A 21,753-nucleotide genomic window follows, 5' to 3' on the forward strand; every position below is an offset into this window, starting at 1 on the left:
TATTTTGCATGTGATGGCCATAAGGCCTAAGGCACATCTCATAATGGTCATATGAATAACAACAGAAGCTGACCCACTTCTCAGACACACAGGTGCTGTGTGTGTGTGTGTGTGTGTGTGTGTGTGTGTGTGTGTGTGTGTGTGTGTGTGTGTGTGTGTGTGTGTGTGTGTGTGTGTGTGTGTGTGTGTGTGTGTCAGTTAATGAGCCACTGATGAGGAAAGACCTACAGTCACCGAAATTAAGAGAACAAGTAAAGGTATTTGTGTCAGGAGGACTGAGTGTAAACTGAACTTCAGCAGATGATCAGCGACACATTTACAATCAAAGCAAACTAATGAGGTTGCATTTTCGAAGGGAGTCGAGCACATTAAATGCTCAGTGTTCAGCTGGTTTAAACTCTGCACTAAGAAACAGGTGGTTTCTGAATTTAAAAAGTAATGAAATGAACTCCATCAATCCATCAAACTGGTTGTGGTGGTAAAGGGCAAAGAGAATTGTCACGTTTACTCATGAAACCGTGTGTAATGAGCTTTTTCTATTGATTATGCTCTATACAAACTGGATTGAAGTGTGTATGCATTTGCTTTCACTGGAATTCCACACACACAGCCACATTAGGGACACAGCCAATTAAAAAAAAGACCATTTTACAGAAATCCCAAGACCAGCATTTCAGAGAGGAACAAATGCCAGAGACTGTGTTTGCATCCAAGTAGTTGCTGATGATGAAAGAATGCATTCTTACTCCAACATTTCTTTTGTTGTTTGCACTCATCCTAACAGCTTGACACATCCAGCAAATAGAAACAAATGGATTATGTGCTCTTCAATGTTGTTTTGTTTTTTTGTTTTTTTTCCCCCCCCTTCACTTTAGGGCAGTGGAACATTGGCATATTCTAACATTATAATGCTCATCTCCAGCAAAAAAGCAAAATCCAGTAGGAAGTCGTCCATTTGGAGTACGGCTGTGTCCAATATTCACTTTTTTAGCTGTCATCTCCACCAACTCCTAAAGGGAAACCTCAGCATCTTTACCCACTAATTGCTTCGCTATTTGTCCACCAGCTTGTCTCTGTGTCTGCAGTTTGCTGCTTAGCAAGTGGCATAGAGTGGCTTTAGCAGGGCTGTTTGCTGTGAACTGCTGCCTGTCGCTGCAGGAAACTATGCTGACAAGAAAAGTAAGAGTGAACCAAGACAAAGGCCTCAATGAAGCGAAAATGGCAAAGTCAGGTGATATTTCTGAGTTTTACATTACAAACAGTAACAGCTTCATAAGTAATCTGAAAATATTTAATGTTGTTTTAAATGTCAGTGCTTAACTACAGGTTCAGAATTTGACAGGCGTCTTCCCATCATCGGGTCTGCAGTGAGCCAGAAATCTGGGGGTCATTGACGGTCAACTAAACTTCACGGACCACATCTCTTCATCCTCTAGCACATGCAACATCAGAAAGATCAGACCCTACCTCTCGGAATTACAACCCCAATTCCAAAAAAGTTGGGAAGATGTGAAAACGTAAATAAAAACAGAATGCAAAGATTTGCGCATCTCATCAATTCATATTTTATTCACGACAGAAACAACATACCAGTTGTTGAAACAGACATTTTACCATTTCATGGAAAATATTAGCTCATTTTGAATTTTATGGCAGCAACACATCTCAAATAAGCTGGAACAAGGGCAACAAAAGTCTAGAAAAGTAAACGCCACGTTTAAAAAGGAGGCATTTGACAACTAATTAGGCCAATTGGCAACAGGTCAGTAACACAGGTTGGTATAAAAGGAGCATTTCAGAGCCTCTCAAATGTAAAGATGGGCAGAGGTTCACCAATGTGTAAAGACAAACAAAAAATTGCCAAGACTTTGAAGATCCCACCATCTACAGTATATGTCATCATCAAAAGATTCAGAGAATCAGGAGGAATCTCTGTGATCAAGTTACAAGGCCGAAGGTCAAAACTGGACTTCCCGTCATATGTCACCTCGATTACCTTTACTTTTCTCTATACATCTTGACTTCACTCTGTAAAGTGCCTTGAGATGACTGTTTGGATTTGCCACTATATAAATAAAGTTGAATTGAATTACTGAAATGCCCTGTTTATGGGGTTACCTGCACACGTGATCAAACCCCTCCAGGTGATCCAAAACATGGCAACACGCATCATTTTTAATCAGCCAATAAGGACAAACGTCACACCAGTTTTTAGAGCTCTGCACTGGCTTCCTGTAGCTGCCACACTTAGTTCAAGTCTCCTGCCTACAGGGTGGTCAACTCAACAGCTCCTGCTTAACACAACTCCCTCATCTGATCTACAATCCCTCCGTTCCACTGCGCTCTGTGGTCCCAGCACTGCACAGAAGACACCACGCAAGACTCTTCAGCTCAGTGATCCCACGATGGTGGAACATGCTACCAAACTCTGGACGCTCAACAACCTCACTCCCAATATTCAAAAAACTGCTGAAAACAGAACTCTTCCACACCTTCCTATCCACTTCAATCTTAAAGAAAAATAAACTTCCTCTTTGCTCTTTCTTACACTTGCAGCTCATGTCATGGAAGCATCTTCTCATAGCACTTCGCTTTGATCTTTTCTGACTAAATGTAAATATCACATAAATGATTCTGCAGGTAAGCACCGTAAAAAAGGTTAATATTTTGTTGCTCACCAGGGGAAGCCACAAATTAAAGAGGAATTGTTTAGTCTATTTTTATGTTTCTATGATTTTAAATGTTTTCTCACAATTAATAAAGATGGTTAACAGAGCAATGCATTGTACATGCAGATGGCTCCACTGAATTTTTTTATTGGCAGCAATATTGTTTAATATCTAGAGATGTTATTTTCAACTAATTATGCCAAAGTAAAAGGTACATTTTCAAACCATTCCTTGTTTGATTATTGTGTACATTGAACTTAGATTACAGCTGACATGTGTGGTTTAAATGGCCACGGGACTAGATGCCATTTCAACTCTTATGGAGCTTTGCTGAAATGCTCCAATGGCAAATCTGTCTCTCGTCATCACCAGGACCCGGCAGAGACCCCCAGTGATAAAATGCAAACATGTTGATGCAAATAGGACGCTGCCAGGCAACCTGGGAGTCCCGTGAAGCAAAACACACACGCACACACACACACACACACACTGACAAATAGCAGCTCTTTATAAAGCTGAAATATATTTAATGATGTATTGAGAAAGTGATTAAATGCAGCTGGGAAGATCTGTCCAAAGCCAGTGACATCAGGAGTGTTTGCTTGTCACTGCTGCACTATGCTGCTCGGCGACACACAACTCTGCTGTCCTGAAATGAACTTCACTGGAAGACAGAAAGCTGTGTTTAAGTGTGTGTGTGAGTGTGTGGTTGTTGTGTATTTCTAAATGTACACTTGTACAGTTTGTTGTCTGAACTCTGGTATAATAAGCACAATTACTAACATACAAAGGAGGTGATATTCACCATTTCCTTATGGAATTTGTTCACAATATAAATAATGTCTCCCAAGAAGTATTGCCTCTATAACTGATATGTTTGTATCCATTGTTGTGCAACAACTTAATTAAAATGTGTGTTTGTCAGTTTGCCTGAACCTTTAAGAATGAAGAAAAAAAAACCTGGTTACAATTGTCCGGAAAATCCCCAGGTGAAGTTTTAAAAAAAAAAAAAGACCGGAGTCCACCAGTACATTTTCAGTCTTCCCATACTGTGTTAGGGTGAATGTTAGTGAAGATACAGCTCGTCATTCAGCATTCATCACAGTCGTGCCTGCAAACAGTTTGTTAGAACCAAACCATTCACATGAAAAACGCTTTCGCTGTCAGGCTGTGGTGTCGAGTTTGCCATCAAATGACAAGATGTTACTAATACTTTGTTTCCTCTTTGTGGTCCAGTGGAATCTGATGATTGAAAGAAAATGCAACAATGCAACACTTTTTAAACTGTAAAGATTATTTTTACAAAAATGCAACCACAAGGGGACAAAAGCCAGTGTCTTCTTGTGTCAGTCCCAAGTCTGGATAAATGCAGACGGTTGTGTCAGGAAGGGCATCCGACGTAAAGCACATGCCAAATTAAAAATGTGAATCATGGCTTTCACACTGAAAATGGCTCCCATACCGTATCAGTCGGAACCTGGGTTAACAACGACCACCACCACCGGTGCTGTTCTACATGGTACCGGTGGAAATTGGACTACTGTTGGTCGAAGAAGCAGAGGAGGAAGGTGTGTTCGTAGGCAGAGAGAGAAGAGGAAAGCTAAGAATGTAGGACTGATAGTAGGGACTTTGAATGTTGGTACTATATTTGTGAGCAGCAATATGGTTTCATGCCTAGAAACAGATGCAGTATTTGCTTTGAGGATGCTGATGGAAAAGTACAGAGAAGGTCAGAGGGAGTTGCATTGTGTCTTCGTAGATTTAGAAAAAGCGTATGACAGGGTGCAGAGAGAGGAGCTATGGTATTGTATGAGGACGTCTGGAGCGGCAGAGAAGTATGTTAGAGTGGTGCAGGACATGTATGAGAGCTGTAAGACAGTGGTGAGTGAGCTGTAGGTGTGACAGAGGAGTTCAAGGTGGAGGTGGGTCTGCATCAAGGATCGGCTCTGAGCCCCTTCTTGTTTGCTCTGGTGATGGACAGATAATTGAGGTTAGACAGGAATCTCCATGGACATGATCATGTTTGCAGATGACATTGTGATTTGTAGTGAGAGCAGAGAGCAGGTGGAGGTAAATCTAGAGAGGTTGAGGTCTGCTCTGGAAAACAGAGGAATGAAGCTTAGCCGCAGTAAGACAGAATACATGTGTGTCAATGAGAGGGACCCAGGTGGAACAGTGAGGTTACAGGGAGCAGAGGTGAAGAAGGTGCAGGACTTTAAGTACTTAGGGTCAACGGTTCAGAGCAACGGTGAGTGTGGAAAAGAGGTGAAGAGGCAAGTGCAAGAGGGTTGGAACGGGTGGAGAAAAGTGTCAGGTGTGTTGTGTGATAAAAGAGTATCAGCGAGAATGAAAGGAAAGGTGTTGAAGATGGTGGTGAGACCAGAGATGTTGTTCGGCTTAGAGACAGTGGCACTGAAGAAAAGACAGGAGACAGAGCTGGAGGTAGCAGAGCTTAAGATGTTGAGGTTCTCTTTGGGAGTGACGAGGATGGACAGGATCAGGAATGAGGACATCAGAGGGACAGCTCATGTTAGATGTGTTGGAGATAAAGTCAGAGAGGACAGATTGAGGTGGTTTGGACATTTTCAGAGGAGAAACTGTGAATATATCAGTAGAAGGATGCTGAGGTTGGAGGTGCCAGGCAGGAGGTCTAGAGGAAGAGCAAAGAGGAGATTTATGGATGTAGTGAGAGAGGACATGAAGTTAGTTGGTGTGAGAGAAGAGGATGCAGAGGACAGGGTTAGATGGAGGCACATGATTCGCTGTGGAGACCCCTGAAAGGGAACAGCCGAAAGGAAAAGAAGAAGAAAGCTTATTTTTACAAAATATGTAATTTATTAGCAAAAGAATGATTAGATACAAAAGGTAAAATGTTTCTGGCACAACATATTTTTGGTGTTTGTAAATATTAAGTCAAACCTTCAAAGAAACACCTCATATGAAAAGATCTGAGTAAATTCAATAATAAATTTAGATTTGTTAAAAAAAATACTTTTGAACACTCAGTATTTTTACATCACTTCGCTGTATGTTGAGCACACGCATCTGCAGTTTTGGTTGAGATCAAATGCAAGAGGAAAAGGTAGAAGGTACGGGGGGGAGGGACTGACAAGAGTTTGAAGAATGTGCAGCAGAAAAGAAAAAAAAAAAAGTACAACGAGAACAAGGTGTAAGGTGTAATTATCATGGGACATTGGGTCATCAGGAGGAACAGAGTTTGTACCCTATACCAAAGCTTTTTACATTTGCTCTTTGGCCACTGTGCAGTTCCTCTCTGAGCTGTTAGTCAAAGTCATAGTTAGCTCAGTGAACCTCTGTAGATCACCCTGCAGCCACACAGATAATGGCCTCATTAACATCCTCATTAAAACCACAGCAGCAACATAAAGCCATGGATGACTGCCAGCGCCACCAACCCAGACTGGATCCCGGGGAGGAAATCAGGCCACACTTAAAGAATTGATACCCATTTTAGCAATTTATAAATAGCAAATATTCATAAGAGGAGTCAGGGAGCAGGTGGCAGGTTTGGCTACGGAGAACGGATCAAATCTGTGACTGATAAATTGCTCCACCAACGCTCCACTAGCTTCAAAAATGCAAACGCATGGATCAGGGAGAATTGTTTCCACTTGCACACATACACCACCTGACACCAAGGCTGTTATTTCAGGAGAAAATAAAACCCCAAGAGCCCGACCAGGTCCAAAAACATCAAAATTGACCCACACGATTATAGCACTCTCAGCAGATTCTCTGCAGATTACATTTAGCTGACCTTAAAAGCTTTGCTAAAAATTATAATTGCCTAGTTTGAACAGCATCTTTCATTTACTGGAAGAAGTACTGGTTCTGTCCTTTATCCTTCTACATCAGTTCAGCATTTAGTACATTTAGAAGTTTACACGTCAATCTAACTCTTCAACAAGTACTGGCACTATTCCTGCCATTATTATTTTAATGTCTGCTACTCCTACCACCACCACCCGGTCAAGGCAGATGGCCACCCACCTTGAGCCTTGTTCTGCTGGAGGTTTTTTCCCTCTCCACTGTTGCCTAGTGTTGGCTCATGGGAGATTTGTTGGGTTTTCTCTATACAACCTTTATTGGTCTTGATTTTATTGTCTAAAGTGCCTTGAGATGACTTTGTTATGAGTTGGTGCTATATAAATGAAGTTGAATTTAATTAATCTTTTAATTGGTTTTCATTTTATGTTTCTGCTACATACATAGGTTTTGTTGAACAAGAATAATAATACGTTTTTACAGAAAACTCAGGTTTTAGGAGACTGTTTTCAAAGGGAATCTTAGGTCTTAATGGGTTCATGTGTCAAGATTTTCACTAAGGGAGCTGCAATCCTGTGACAGCCAGATGTGTTAAAAAGGGTACAAAAACCTTTAGCTCTAACTCTCAAAGTGCACATAACAGAAACTAAAATAATTATTTCATAAATAAACAGAAGATAGTACTGTATGACATTCAACAAATTGTATTGTATATGTAGTGATATATTGCATTTAAATATTTTTTGCAGAAGAAGAATCTGGTGATGTCTGATCTCCAAACCCTACATGTACTTTGGGATCAATGTGAACATGGCGAGCAAACTTAAACTGTGTTGAACACATGAATGTCCAAATCCAAAGTGTGAGGGAATAAGGGGGAGAACTGCTATCAGCCTTAAGTGATTAAAAAGGAATTATTCAAGTTATTGTTGCACCCTAAAGTGTGAAGATTGCTCTGTACCTGGTGGTGTGTAGGCATCCATGGAGGTCTGGACCACCAGCGACCGCCGCTTTGAAGGCATTGGCACCGCCATCTTCCTCTCTTTGTGCTTGGCCAGGGCTGCCTGCACTGCCTCAGTGTGCACATCTGCAGATAGACATACAGAAGTTTCATACAGAAGTGGACGGACATTTTTTTTTTCCTCAGAGCCTTTTCATTCATAGTGGTCCCAAAAAAGTTAACTAGCGAACTACATCTTAACTCCACAATATCTGCTCAGTTAAATGCTGCTTATCCAAGAATGCATCAGTATTTTTTTATGTATTAAAATGACATTAAAAAAAAAATCAGTTTCCTGCACGACAAATGATTAATGCGATTACGTACATTAAGCTGCAGGATTGTACTTGTGATTGAGTAGTTTGCACTGTGATGCTGATGCTTTTGAAGTGTTTTGAGTGCTGAGCATCCAGAATTGCTAACTATAAATGGCAGAACAACAGAAATAAGATGATGTTTTGGATTGTGACATCTAATGTAAACACATTAGACACGGTCCATGGAGCCAAAGATCCAGCAGAGAAATGGCAGCAGGACCATCAGCTCTTTGTGCTGCAGTCTTCCCATTTGTTCACATTCACGGTCTTAGAGCAGCTCCCATGAGGCCCTGTGGTTCCAGCTAAATTAGGTTGAGAAAGTGTCTGTAAAGATGTTTTGTAAATGAGCAAGATAAAGAACTGACACAGCAACAGCTGGGTTTGTTTGAAAGGTGTCTGTTGCCCGCAGAAGGCAAACACACACACACACACACACACACACACACACACACACACAGAGCGCCTGACGATGCAGAGACAGCAGCCTGTTGGCCCAATAATGACATAAGTGAGACATTTGTCAGAATGAATGAAACTCACAGATGAACATTTGTTTAGTTTGTGTGCGCTTGCACAGGGGGAACAGAGTTCATTTAAATATCAAGTGCATGTTCACTGTCTTACTACACAGTGTGTGAAAACAAGTGTGCATTTGGCATTTTAAAAGGTGCTGACACAGCTTTTCTTCTCCAGTGTAACAAGTTAAAAGGATTAAGAGATTTATTTTCTGTCAGACAAACCTCAAATAAATGCAAACTTCCATCCAACTGCGTGTGGGAATAATTTGTAATAAGTAATCCAGGTTTTCCAAATTATCCCAGGATTCACGCCTTGAATTAACAGCGTGCTTCTGTTATTACTGTTCTACCCTTTTTACTGCTAAACATAAATGTCACCAGAACAAATTCCCACAGATTCATTTTGAATGAGGCTACATTCATGTTTAATAGACCAGATGGAACAAAAACTAACAGCGCATGTTGCAAGAGCTACAACAGATTCTCAAAAGCTTTGTCAAACACTGGACTTGCTGTAGCCCACTGTGCACAAAAAGACCACTGTTGTAAGCCATTACATGATCTGCATTAACCTAATGAAACGACGACGTCGTTTATCCTGCTCAGTGCCTTTTTTTTTCCCCTCCCATGTCACAACCTGTAAAGCCATTGATATGATCTCTGGTTAAGTAACCAGACTGCTCAAGATTTTGTTTTAAAGATATTTTAAGTCAAAATTGAAGCTCTAATGACCTCAGGTCATTGTACAACTCTTTTTAGAGACAGCGAGGGACCTTGTATGAAAGAGTTCAATTCATTGTGACGGTCCCTTTAAGTTACCTATTAAACAAAGTACGAGGAGTTTTAGCAGTTTTTATTCATATGTACATGTAGAAACATAAGGGAGTGTTAGGGGGAAATGATGATATTAAAAGAACATTTTTAAAAACCAAGGGTGGCATACATACAATGTGATGTTGAGGGACAATCCTACCTGATCTGTAGCGTTCGTCTCTGGACCCAGAAGACCGCCGGCGGTGGTAGCGCGAGGACGAAGATGGGGTGACTGGTGTTCTCTTCTCTTGGCCCATGGGTGCATCCATCCCTGAGACAACAGTTCAGATTTACACAGTAGCATTTAGTCATTTCTGATCTATAATCCATTAAATCAGTCGAACCCTAGACACTTTGTGTTTTTCTACATTTGTATGGACTTTGTTTGCCTTGAAAACAAAAGCATTTTGAGACAGCAGTGAAACTGTAACAAATAGTTTTTTTAATAAAACACCGCTGCCATGTGAGAAGCAGCCATTCAGACAAATACAAACATGATTATTCGCCTGCACACAGACACGCACACACACACACACACAAAAAAGAGCAACCAACCTCCCAACACAGCAATCAATAAGTCTGATGATAATAACCACCCTGTTGCTGACAGCTACGACCGCTGCGGAGCAGCTGATCTATGAGCTTCCATCTCAGCAGCCTCACACTTCCACCCTCGTCCATCTTCATTAGAGCTCTCAACGCGGCTCAGTGCATCGCTGTTGCTCGGGAGAAAAGCTAAAAGTTGATTAGCCGACCATATAACGACTACTAGACGGCGCAGGACTATACGACGGGTCTGGGAAATACGTTGCTAGTCTGGATGGATTCCCCTCTGCGTGCTGTTGGTTGTCTCTCTTTTCTCAGCTTCTTTTTCCCACAGACTGCTCTATTTGTTTAATGTATTACAGAAGCACTGTGAAGTATGTTAAGACATACTTAATGCAGATTGGCTCCCTGCACTGGATATCTACAGCAAAACCAGCACGTTTCTGAAGTTTTACATTTTGTAAACCAAATAGAAACCTGAAGACCTATATTATTAAAGGAAATGGATGGTTATAATAACGCCAATGCTTTCAAAAGCTCAGACAGTGTGAAGTGAGATCTTAAATACCACCTTAACAAATATGAACAAGTAAAATTGCAACTCTCTAAAACACACAAATCTACCTTCTAATTTTTCACCATTTAACTGCATGGATACACATTTAAACAAGCAGCGTGGGTCTCAAGTCCTGCGTCTACTCCATCCATCATCAGGGGGAAAAGAGGATGAGGGCAAGCTGCCGGTTTTGTAATGTGGTTTTCTAACAGAAACACAACAGCAACTATATGTCTATATTTTCACAGATGTCACCGTGACTTAATTAATTTTTTTTCCATTTTTAAGTGACACAAATATACGGCAGCATGTTTCTTAATGCTGCGCCTGTGTTGTCAATCTGATGTTTTATTAATTTGCTTGTGTTTTGTCTTGGTCAATTTACAGTGCTGCGAGCTCTCAGGACCTACGTACAAACATCCTAAACTGACTTTAACTCATGTTGTAGTATATTTTTCCACCTACAACACATATGATCCTTGGGTCGCTCCCGAATAACATATACACCTGGGCTTAAATAAGCATAATTGGTATATACAGTAACCGTTTTTTTTAAACGAATTAACGCCGAATAAACGCCGTGATCTAAAGATTGATAGAAAATGGGGCTGACATCACTGGTGTCAGAGGAGTGTTTAATGTACCAGTACAGCAACTGCTGGGGAAATACCAGGAAGTAGTGACACAAAATGCTATAAATAACCTGATGTCATTTCCCACTTGGGAAGTCCCTTTCGTGTGTTTACCTTAAACCAAACCAAGAATTTAAATCATGACAGCATTTGCCATTCTGCTTAGACATGCTGGCATAATGCCAGCTATCATTTGAACATGTTCAATGTAAGATTATATCCAGCCTTTGGTATCAAAACAATTTTGTATTTCTATACCAAGTTTCTATCACTTTTTACAATCATCAAGGCTTAAAACGTGTGTGTGTGTGTGTGTGTGTGTGTGTGTGTGTGTGTGTGTGTGTGTGTGTGTGTGTGTGTGTGTGTGTGTGTGTGTGTGTGTGTGTGTGTGTGTGTGTGTGTGTGTGTGATATCTCTATCTATCTGTGGCGACCCTGAACTCACGGGATACGCCGAAAGGACCAAAAAAAAAAATAAAATATTTTTCTGAATATAAAAAGATAAATAACTAAATACATTAGTTTAGAAGAAGCTTTTAATTCCTATAACTAGTACCCAAAGGGCACATCCCACATCCCAATTCCCCTGAGTCCATCCACATTTCCTGTCATGGTGCCTTCATGCCCTCCACCAATGGAGCAAGGAGAGAGGAAACTAAGGCATTTGTTTTTTAAAAACAGACATTTTAGAGTTTATCACTTTATTTTAAAGTGTTACCCAAGTAGATACTGTGAAACTGTAGAAAAGCATCAAATATAAAACTCCTTTTTTTTTTGACGTGAATCTTAATTACCATGAAGAATACATACATACATACATACATAGTTCATAAGATATATTTCTTCCCAGTAGAAGACTGTTAGATCTTCACCAACAGTTACACAACAATTTTCTAAATCTTACATTGTTCTTTTACCTACTTTCCTTTTTATACACATTTTTCATCATAAAACTGTTTGATTGACAGGAGGCCTCCTGCGGGTGCATATAAACAAACCTAAACAAAGAGCTCTTGAAATCCTAAATTGTTATTCAATGTATCTACTTGAGTTTGCACAACTCAGCAGTAGCTCCATCTGAAAGCCAAAGTCCGGCGTAAAGAGGCTGAGTGAATGTGGTCTGGACTCTGTGGAGTAGAGTCATGGTGTCAGAGACGCTGTAGAAGGACAGAACACCTGCTCTGTGATCCAGGTACACTCCAACTCTTGAAGACCATGTGCCTGGTATGGGAGTTTTTTTGTTGTTGTGCCTGAATTCGTAGCTATTTTTGTAACAATCTAAGGCCCAGGACTTCTCATTTTGTCCAAATGCACACTCACTGAAGTTCCCAGCTCTGCTGATATCCTTGTAGGACACTGCTACTAAAACACCTCTCCAGCTCTTCTCTACCTCCCAGTAGCAGCGTTCAGTTAAACACTCCTTACTCAGAACCTGCCAGGCGTATGCGAACCTTTCTGGTTGAAAGGAACAGCAATGTTCTTCTTGCGTATATGTTGCCTTTCTGTCCTCAAAAATTGACACGTGTGTGTTTGCAGTGTTTGGATCCAGTGTGACTTGGCATGCATGACAAAGGAAGTCTGCTCTGGTCCGAGGTTCCACTTCTACATTTAATAGAACTTCTACTTCACGTAATGCCATTGTGATCTTTGCATATTCTTCACCGAGTACCTCCTCTAGTTTATCTCTGGCCTCCAAAAGAGCCACTGTAACCTTCACAAAGTGCTGCAGACGATGGACATTGACACTGGGTGCATCTGCAAATTTGAGATGCGTGAACGAGTGATAGTTTATTAGAAAATAGGTGTGATCCTCTGTCAGTGACAACTTCTCCAGCTCCATATCCTTTCGCCTCAGCTCGGCGATCTCCTGTTCCACCTTCTGCCGAACCTTTTCGAACCGATCCAATTCAGTGTTCTTCCGAGATTTTATCTTCTCCTTAATGTCAGAGGCCATTTTGTCAATGACACGGACCCATTCGTTGAGGATTGTCTCGGTGTTACTCAGCGCTTTTGCAGCAGAGTGATTAATAGCATCTTCTTCCTGTTGAAACATCTTTGCATCTCGCTCTCGGTCCCGGATTCTCTGCTGGATTTTTTGTCGAGTCAACCCAAGTTCACTCTGCCTCACCGTCCTTTCTGCTGCAGCTGAGACTTTGTTGTGGCCTTTATGATTATCCTTGGAGCAGAGATAGCAGATGCACTGCTGATCGGTACGGCAGAACAACTTCATTACTTCTTGATGTTTGGAACACACGCTCTCCTGAAGTTTTGGAGATGGGTCCACCAGCTTGTGCAACTTCAATGGTCCTACGTCATAGTGCTGCTGGAGATGTTCCTCGCAGTACGAGGCCAAACACTGCAGACAGGATTTTAAGGCTTTCAACCTTTTGCCAGTGCAGAGATCACAGGCCACATCTTCAGGTCCAGCATAGCAGTGATCAGCAGGGGCAGCTTGGAGTCCAGTCTTCTTCAGCTCCTCTACTACAACTTCTAACATGTTATTTCTCAACAATTCCGGCCTCGATATGAACCTCCTCCTGCACTGAGGGCAACAGTAGAGCCTCTTCGGTTCCTTTTTATCCCAGTGTTCCTTGATGCAGCTCATGCAGTAGCTGTGACTACAAGGGATGGTCACCGGCTCATGCAGTAGATCCAAACATATCGAGCAGCAGAATTTCTCTCTTTCAAGTTGGATTCCTTGCGCCATGTTACTTACTGTTGAGAGTCTGTGATAAGTACGCTGAAAGTCATAGGTGTTATGGTTTACCTGAGCATATAAGAGAGTCTCATTCGGTAAAGAGGAGTGGCTTTGAGGCGGAAGGCTTTGTTGTTTCCAGTAAAATCTGATTAGTCATGTTTTTGAAACAGTGAGAAGGAACCGGAAGATTAGCTCCAGAACCTCAAGTTATACAGTCTGCATTACACAGTTGCATGTAGGTGTACAATGATAAAAAAAAAAAAAAAAGTGTCAGTTTTAGATTATAAGGTAGCTAAAGTTAGTTCTTGTCTGGGTGCATTTAATGTCAGAATAAAACTTGCAATCCAGGCTGACATACTGCTAGGAAATTCTGCACAAATCTTCTGCACCACAACCGGTTTTTCTACATACTTGGCACATGAGGTAGAAATGTTGCCTGGGAAGGATCTTTGATAGTGGAAATTACATTTGGGGATTTCTGAAACTGCTCTGGCAATGACAGAACTATTCATTCTCCTGTTCATCATATCAAGGTGCAGCTACTTTATTTACCTTATTTATCAATAACTGCAATCAAAATAAAGCCTTTTTTAGAGTGGCTTAAATCAATTTCATGTTTCTCTCTCTCTCTCTCTCTCTCTGGGGGAATATATTACTCTAAACACTGTAAAAGCTTTAATCAACCGTAACAGTGTACAAGCAGCTTATATTAACAGGCCATTTAAAATCAAACACAAGGAAACAAGGAGAGTATTGTGTTGTTAGTGTGTCCCTGAGTCTGAAAACAAGAAAGGTACACATGCGCTAAATGTGTGTTACTGTAGCACAGAGTGAACAGTGTTGGGTTGGGATGTTGCAGCTCTTTGTGTTTGTGTGCGTCATCCGGTCCCCAAACTTAAACTAGGGATGCCCCCCACCAGGCTTCAATATGAATACCACACATTTTCTCCATCCCACACCCCTCATTCCATCCCACATTGCACTTCCTGACATTTCCCCACCCTAACACACACACACAGCTTATTCCAGTAATAGCTTTGGCAGTGCCAGTGTGTCTGCTGGTCTGTGCCACACCAGTCAGACTGATATGGTGTGTTAGCTGCTGTCCTCAACAAGTCTTACTGCAAAATTAACTTCCACCATTTGCGATTAAACTCACTAAAAAACTTCCAACTGTGCCAATATGACCAACAGCTTAGCTGGTGATGATTTATTAAATGGACTAAGATCACAATCAAAACATCCACAACTTCCTTAAAACAGAAAACTCCAGCAGTGTATAATGAATAAAAGTCAAAAAGAACAAAACCCATTTGAATTAATAAATGTATGCTCTTGTAATATAACAACTGCCTGTAGGAAGTCCAGCATTGAGAGTTAAAAAATGTAAAAACAGAAGTGGAAAAAGTATTTTACATGTAGCTGGAGTCAGTGCTCAGAATGTGCAGAAAATCACTTCCATGTTTATCCGATTTTTCTTCTAAATCCACATTTTAAAACCAACAGCATATAACTGGAATTTTTATGATAGAAATATGTTCCAAAAGTGATCTTACAGTGGGGAGGTGCTGTGGAACAGAACTGCCAGCGAAACTCAACTTTCTAAACAATCAGAGAGTTTCAACTGTTTCTGCTTGATTAGAAATGTTTTGCAGCTTCTTATTCAATGTAATTTCATAATGACTTATATGTGAAGGGCTGTGCAAAGCATGAGGGACCATAGCAGATGGTAGAAGAGCACAGTGGGACAGGTAGAGGTCTTCGGCAGTGGACTGTTTGAATAGCACTAAATTAGGTACAATGGTGTACATTACATTTTCATTAATCAATAAACTCTATAAGGGCTACTACAAGACAAACAGGTGAAAGCATATATGGATTTTACAGATGCACTGGCTGAAAATATTTTCATGTCTGCAGGATGATTGGGAGAAGGTCCACCCCTCTGGCATAACCCAAGCAAAAAATGTGCTCTACATTTGACAAACAGATTAACTTGAGCATAACCCCAGAGTTACCTTGTGCTTGAGGGAAGTAGGCTCCAATCAGTTTGGATCTCTTCTTCTCATAGCCCTTCTGTGTGATATCACCTAGCAAACAGAGAGAGGAGGAGGCATTTAAATGTCATATTCTTTTAAAACAATATTCACTAGTATTACTGCGGTCACATCCATTGTTAGAAGTGCATGCTCCCAAATATCTGAAGCTAGAAATAAACATAAAATGCTGCAAAGTATATGTAGCATGTTCCATCTCTATTCTGTGTCCACACGTAAGAGTTTTCCTCCAAGAATTACCAGCTGAATTAATAGGTAATGACAGAATAACACATTTACAATGTTTATATTCCACAAAAAAAAGATGCAATCCAAGACATCAGTGACACTAAGCAGCCAAAAGTCGAAAGCAGTCTGACTTATCACATTCTGCTTAGTCATTGCCTCTACTAGACCAAGACCAGATGGTGCAGTTTGGCTCTGTGTGTGTGCGTGTGTGTTTAGCCCCAAGTACTGCAGGTGCACTTAATTCACCTTTCATGGTGCGATGAACCACCACAAAAACATGCTGACCAAGCTCCCAGAGGGAAGTGAATAAAGAAAAATCCAACCTACCTAAGGTGCCATCAGCAGATTTCTACGTAGCACAAAGCAAATCCCAATCTGACAGCTCTTTTATAAATGCTTCTTGGTGCCACGTTTTAACCTCTGGGGAAAACCAGACAAGATGGATTTGCCACGATTTTACAGCGAGGTCTGAGCAATGAAAAACTTTTAGGATAATAAGTGACTGACAGTGTGTCGGTGTGTTGAGCACCACCCTGTGTTTGTACACCAAAAGAAGCAACTTTGGCACAAAGAAATGGGGCAATGGAGATACAAGAGTCAACAGAAGAAACAGAGGCCTTCTCTTTGATTGGCAAAGACCCAAAAGTATTGGAGGTTGTGTCTATCAACAAGAACTCAGCTTTTATAACTGTTACAACCGCTACGACCTTAAAGCTCAACTCCAATTTAAAAGGTCTGATCCGATCTTTTTATGTCGTCAGTCCACATCCATGTTTGTACGTGACAGGTATCACACTTGGATGTGAAAGTCACTGTTGTCCCTAAAGAGTAATGTAACAAAAACTTGAGCAGTGTGTGTTTTAACAACAGCAGCAGCATCAGCACGAGGGGTTTTTTTTTTAAATAAATAAATCAATCACACCTTGTCTTTTGTTAACTTTTAAGTTAAGTGTTAATTTTTCAGTACTAAATGTACTTTTAACTTTCATGATACATTTTTGCCCGGCATGTTTTCAAAAACATGTTTCTTCACATGTACTGTACTTTTGTACAATTTCTAAACTACTGATTTAACCTGGACTAATTTTTATAAATGCATGAACTATTGTACATGGTTAGACAAAGACAAAAACATACACAGATGAATTATCGCAATAGCATTACATCATAAAGGTTTCTATCTTAGAAGGGGTTTGTACAGAAGTTTATTCTCTTTTATCCATTTGCAAACACAGAAACAGCGTAATGTGCTTTCTGACACAGTAGGAAACGTTGCCACGACTGTGACACCGCAGACAATAACTGATGAGCTGTGGAACAATTTCAGGAAGTCAAACTGGAGGATGACTCAGCAGAAAGAATAGAAAATTAGAGAGAAAAGCGTTGCCTGACTCGAGCAGTGAGCGACGCACAGAACAGACCTGAGTGACGCTAAATCCGCAGCGGATTTGTCCAACACGGAAAAAAGCTGTTTGTGTGTTTAAGGAGGATTTGTCAAGTCAGCCGCACAAACATGTGACTAACTGGCTCGGATCAAGAAACCGACAGCGGGCACAGTCGTCATGGGTGTCAGCGTGTGTGCGTTCGTTTCTGGTAGCATGGGACATGGCAGAGAGAGAGAGAGAAGCTGGGGAATTCTGGGGAGAGAAAGTGGCTTTGTGGGAGGTTAGAACACACTTGCTAAATGGAGGGAGGGCACGCACACACACACACTCTCTCCAAGATTCCCTGGACTACCATCCAAACAGTAACCACCACACCAAACCCTGACTCTTTAAGGATAAGGATGGTGATTTACTATATTTTTGCCGTTGTTAGCTCATCCCACAGAGAAACATCTACGCATATTCTCTGTTACTCCAGAACATCCACAGAGTTCCATTGTTGTCTGAAAGCTATTAAAAACACATCAGCAAGCCACACCGCTGCACCGAATGATGTTTCTTTATTATCCCGACCCACCCCCCCAAAAAAAACACATATGCAGTGTAGTTTATCAACAAGCCAACAGCCATGAACCTTGGCTTTAACTCTCAGACTGATCAAAATGTCAGAGCAGTGGTGCTAAAAGTAAAACGGCGTCCACACAAACACGCCGACAGTCTGCTCGACTTCATTTGAATTTTATCAGGAACTCGGAGTCTGGGTAAAATGAACGTGTCACTCAAGGAAGAGATTCGGTTAAATACAGTAACCAATCTGTGCTAACAATCTCCATCCAGTCAGACCGTGGAGACAGGCAGGCAGTCAGCGTCTGTCAAACTCACTCAGTCTGACTGGTGAGGAGCTACTGCAGAGAAACCAACACCACAGAAATGACAGCGGTTGTTTGTCGGGCCTCAATTTGATCTTTATTTGTAATTTACATACTAAACATGTATGTGTTTTTCTGTCCATCCAGAGTTATTTACTGAGACGTGGTTACAGCCACCCTGCACTTCTCCTGTAATGCCCTCTCCAATCCACGTTCTTTAATTAGTTTCCATGTGGACAACACCACAACTGCAACTCTTCAGACCTCTGAATGTGCTTTAAATGACAGATTTCAAATGTCTGTAAATTAGTACCAAAATAATAAACTTTAAAAAAAGATCTTTTGCTTCTCAGGTATAAAGCGATATACATTTTGGAGCTAAATTTAAAAATGAGAGCTTTCCAAAACTGGTAATCTCAAGCCAGACAGAGACGTCCCGATACCACCCTTTCCCAGACTAAGTACAAGTGCATAGAGATATTATGTCCAGCACTTAACTTTTTCCACATTTGTTTGAAATCTTTGCAATTTATCACAGCCGAGTTTGTATTCAGCTTTACGTTTGTCCTCATCAATTATCTTCATCAATTATCTAAAACGACATTTTTCCACCTCTACCTACCTTCACAGGTTAACGTTTTACGAGTGCTTAAGCTTTACGAGCAAGAGTACAAGTACACAAAAGCAGAAACAAATCACCTGTAGCCTAACCAGACAGAAGACATTTCAAATTACAAAACGTGAAACCAACAGAATTTTAAGAACCTGCTGGGTGCAACCATCAAATTACTGTCCTTAGCCGAACCACTAGTTGGCTACAAATCTGTAAAACATTAATATAAACATTTATCATTTCTCTAAAGATTTGCTTTAATAAGAAAAACGGATCGGTGGAGAGGACCTGCTCTGGCTCTGCTCTTCTATGCTGGACACAGAACCAGAGAACAATGTGGATACATGAAACAGAAAAGGGACCCCCAATGTGTCCAACTGATTTGCCTTGGTGATGCTCACTTCCTGGCTTATTTTAGGATGAGGGTTAGGACAGGAATGAAGAAACAGCTGATGATGATGATGATGCAGTGATGACTATCTATAAATGGAACCGGAGGTCAGTAGGATGAGTCAGGCTCTGCCTCTTCCAGTAAAAAAAAAACAAACATTCTGCATGACTTTGCTACAGGACTTTACACACAGTTAAGGGTGTGTTGGTTTAAGTTCTGGCTTCTTCTTCCTCCAAACACACAGACAACAGCGACTGACATCATGTTTCAAGTCAAGTAGTTTAGCTGGACAGACTAAAGAAACTCCCTAAATCACAAGTGCAAACGTAACATTTCTGTGTTTGAGCCGAGCAGCAGATAAGAACTTACAATTCTGTCAGTAAGAAATCAATTCAGAGCAAACATGAGCTGCAACAGTGCTTGACCTGCTCACTAATCTGTAGCTATGCTTTAAAACCCTATCATCTCCACCTTTCTGAGGTCAGATTGGTGGCAACTTTCAGAAACCATCCAACATGTTATCAACGGGCAATTTCTTTAGCCACTCTTTCCCAAACCAAACACTCTTCATGTCCTGTCCTCTACATGACAGCGCTCCCAGAGGAATTCACAAAAGAGCACAATTACTAAAAACAAAAACGAAAACCTAAATGTTAAAGGGCAACTTCACCAATTTCCAACTTGCTTTCTATGGCTATAGTTTAGGGTGTAAATGTACATAAATGCTTTTAAACTTTCCTATGTTAAATTAATTCTCTGCTTCTGGCTGAAAAAAAAAAACTATCTCTGGAGATTATTAACTGATTATAAACGCTATAGTGTGAGCAAAGAAATTAAACAATCTGAACTGAAGGTTCCTCCAAGTGATGCCATCTGAAGCCATTTTTCAGCTAGAAGTAGAGATATTTTAATATACAAAGTAGGCGGGAAGTTTAATCTACAAGATCTGTTTTTGTATTTACAAGTTATGTATGATAAGGTCTCAAATTTTGTTTTCCTTTGGGGAATGCAATGTGCCACCGTACAAACTAGAACCCAAAGAACCAAGTTAAATATCAGTGAACGCGCCCTTTAAGCCAAGTTCTCCATCTGAAAAGCAGTTTGAGCATTTTAACCGTCACGTCTAACGGACAGTTAAAAAGAGCACGAACACTTTAAGATAGATCCTGCTCCACATTCACAGTCAGTGGGTGAAAAATGTCTGTCCAAATTGTGTCTTCCTAACCTCTAGTCCAAAACCCACATAAGGTTGGAGTAAAGTAAATGCTGCAGATTAAAGTAAAGACAAAGTAACAGCTGTAAATTAACGTGTGTGATTTAGTTCTCGAAATTCTTAGAGACAGCCAGCACTGCTTAAGGCACATTTCCAACTTCAGCCTGGTATTTCTCCCCGAGCAGAGTGTATTAGATCACTCTGAAATATGCACGCTGCAGCCTGATGACAGCTGTGTAACCTCACTATAAACTGCCTATGAATTATTGACAATCACACATATACATACTGCAGGCTGCACCCTCTGTGACTCTATGCATTGACGTCAACCTCTTATTCTTGTCCTTGAAGTCAAGTACTGTGGGCAGCTGAGGGATAAATCCCCCCCTCAGTGCACCCACAGTGCACTGTGGCACCCACAGATGTCGCTATAGCAACTGTTGATGAAATGACCAGATTATGTAATAAGAGCAGAAATCTGCTCATCAGACAGCAATTCTAATTTATGCAACACCAGTTACACTATTTGGCCAAACGTAGGCCAACACCCACACGTTTAAACCGCTTTTCCTGACTTTTACTCTACTGCTTTTAGACAACAACATGCTTTCAACATTGTGTCAACAGTTTTTAGTTCCAGTTCCCTTCCTGTGTCATCCTGGCTCCATAAAGACACAGCTTTCCCAGCTTGGTGTGGAAGAAAGAGCCCTGCTCCAAGCTTGGCCAACACCTTTGAGATAAATTGAAAAACCAGAGCTAGAGCTTATCATCCAACACATGCATTGGATCTCACTGATGCTTTTGAAAGACAAAAGACAGAGGATGTTACAGCAGATTTGTTAATCATCTCAATTTAGATCGAGACGATTAACAAATCACATCAGTAAAATACTTACGCCCATTAAATGCACAAGTCAGACAATCCTTTGGATTCAACTGCTGTATCATGACTGCGCACACTGCACATCCCTCTGAGGGAAGGTGACTTGGCAGCGCAGAGCGCAGAGTCAGTTTGTACAGAAACAGCAGGGCTGAGCCATCATGACCATATACAGTATGAGAGAGAGAGAGCGAACAAAAGACTGAGCGGGAGCCAAGGGACAAGAGTGAGAGGGAAGTGAAAAATAACCAATAAAAGACTGGAGTGGGAAGCATAAGGAAAGAAAAGGGACAACAACAATGCACAGACAGAGTGTCATTGATTTAAAAAAAAACACGGTAGGAGAGTGTTGCATTTACTCAAAACCTAAAAAGGAAACGGTTGATTTCGTTTCCACACTGCAACAACAGGGACAGAAAAAGAGGACAAAGATGGAGAATCACAAGCACAAAAAGGAGTGTTTGAGATGGAGAGGTCGAACAAGAGAAAAACCAAAAAACAAAAAGATGGTGGAAACAGGAGGGAGAAAAAAGGGGAGTATGCCATGTGACTCTGGGCCACTGAAAGATAAACACACCAAGTG

At 41.0% G+C, this 21,753-nt stretch overlaps 2 protein-coding genes across 7 annotated transcripts in view; both read right to left on the reverse strand.

Moving 5' to 3' along the window:
• LOC137098670 (disco-interacting protein 2 homolog C) overlaps positions 1-21,753 on the reverse strand; it is a 163,861-nt gene that overhangs the window by 56,343 nt on the left and 85,765 nt on the right. For 3 of the 6 annotated variants that reach the window (XM_067475159.1, XM_067475161.1, XM_067475160.1), the window contains exons 2-4: positions 15,553-15,624; positions 9,264-9,374; positions 7,417-7,542 (exon numbers count right to left, since the gene is read on the reverse strand). In XM_067475159.1, the coding sequence (XP_067331260.1) occupies positions 7,417-7,542; positions 9,264-9,374; positions 15,553-15,624 (309 nt within the window). Of the gene's footprint in view, positions 1-7,416; positions 7,543-9,263; positions 9,375-15,552; positions 15,625-21,186; positions 21,258-21,753 lie in introns of those variants that run through there. The other 3 variants (XM_067475157.1, XM_067475156.1, XM_067475158.1) reach the window with 2 other exon arrangements.
• On the reverse strand, positions 11,359-14,447 carry LOC137098673 (tripartite motif-containing protein 16-like). Its single transcript, XM_067475170.1, has one exon. The coding sequence runs from the start codon at positions 13,541-13,543 to the stop codon at positions 11,879-11,881; it is 1,665 nt and encodes a 554-aa protein (XP_067331271.1). The 5' UTR covers positions 13,544-14,447; the 3' UTR covers positions 11,359-11,878.

The sequence above is a fragment of the Channa argus genome, chromosome 14 (genome assembly GCF_033026475.1).
Source record: "Channa argus isolate prfri chromosome 14, Channa argus male v1.0, whole genome shotgun sequence".
Classification (NCBI taxonomy): domain Eukaryota; kingdom Metazoa; phylum Chordata; class Actinopteri; order Anabantiformes; family Channidae; genus Channa; species Channa argus.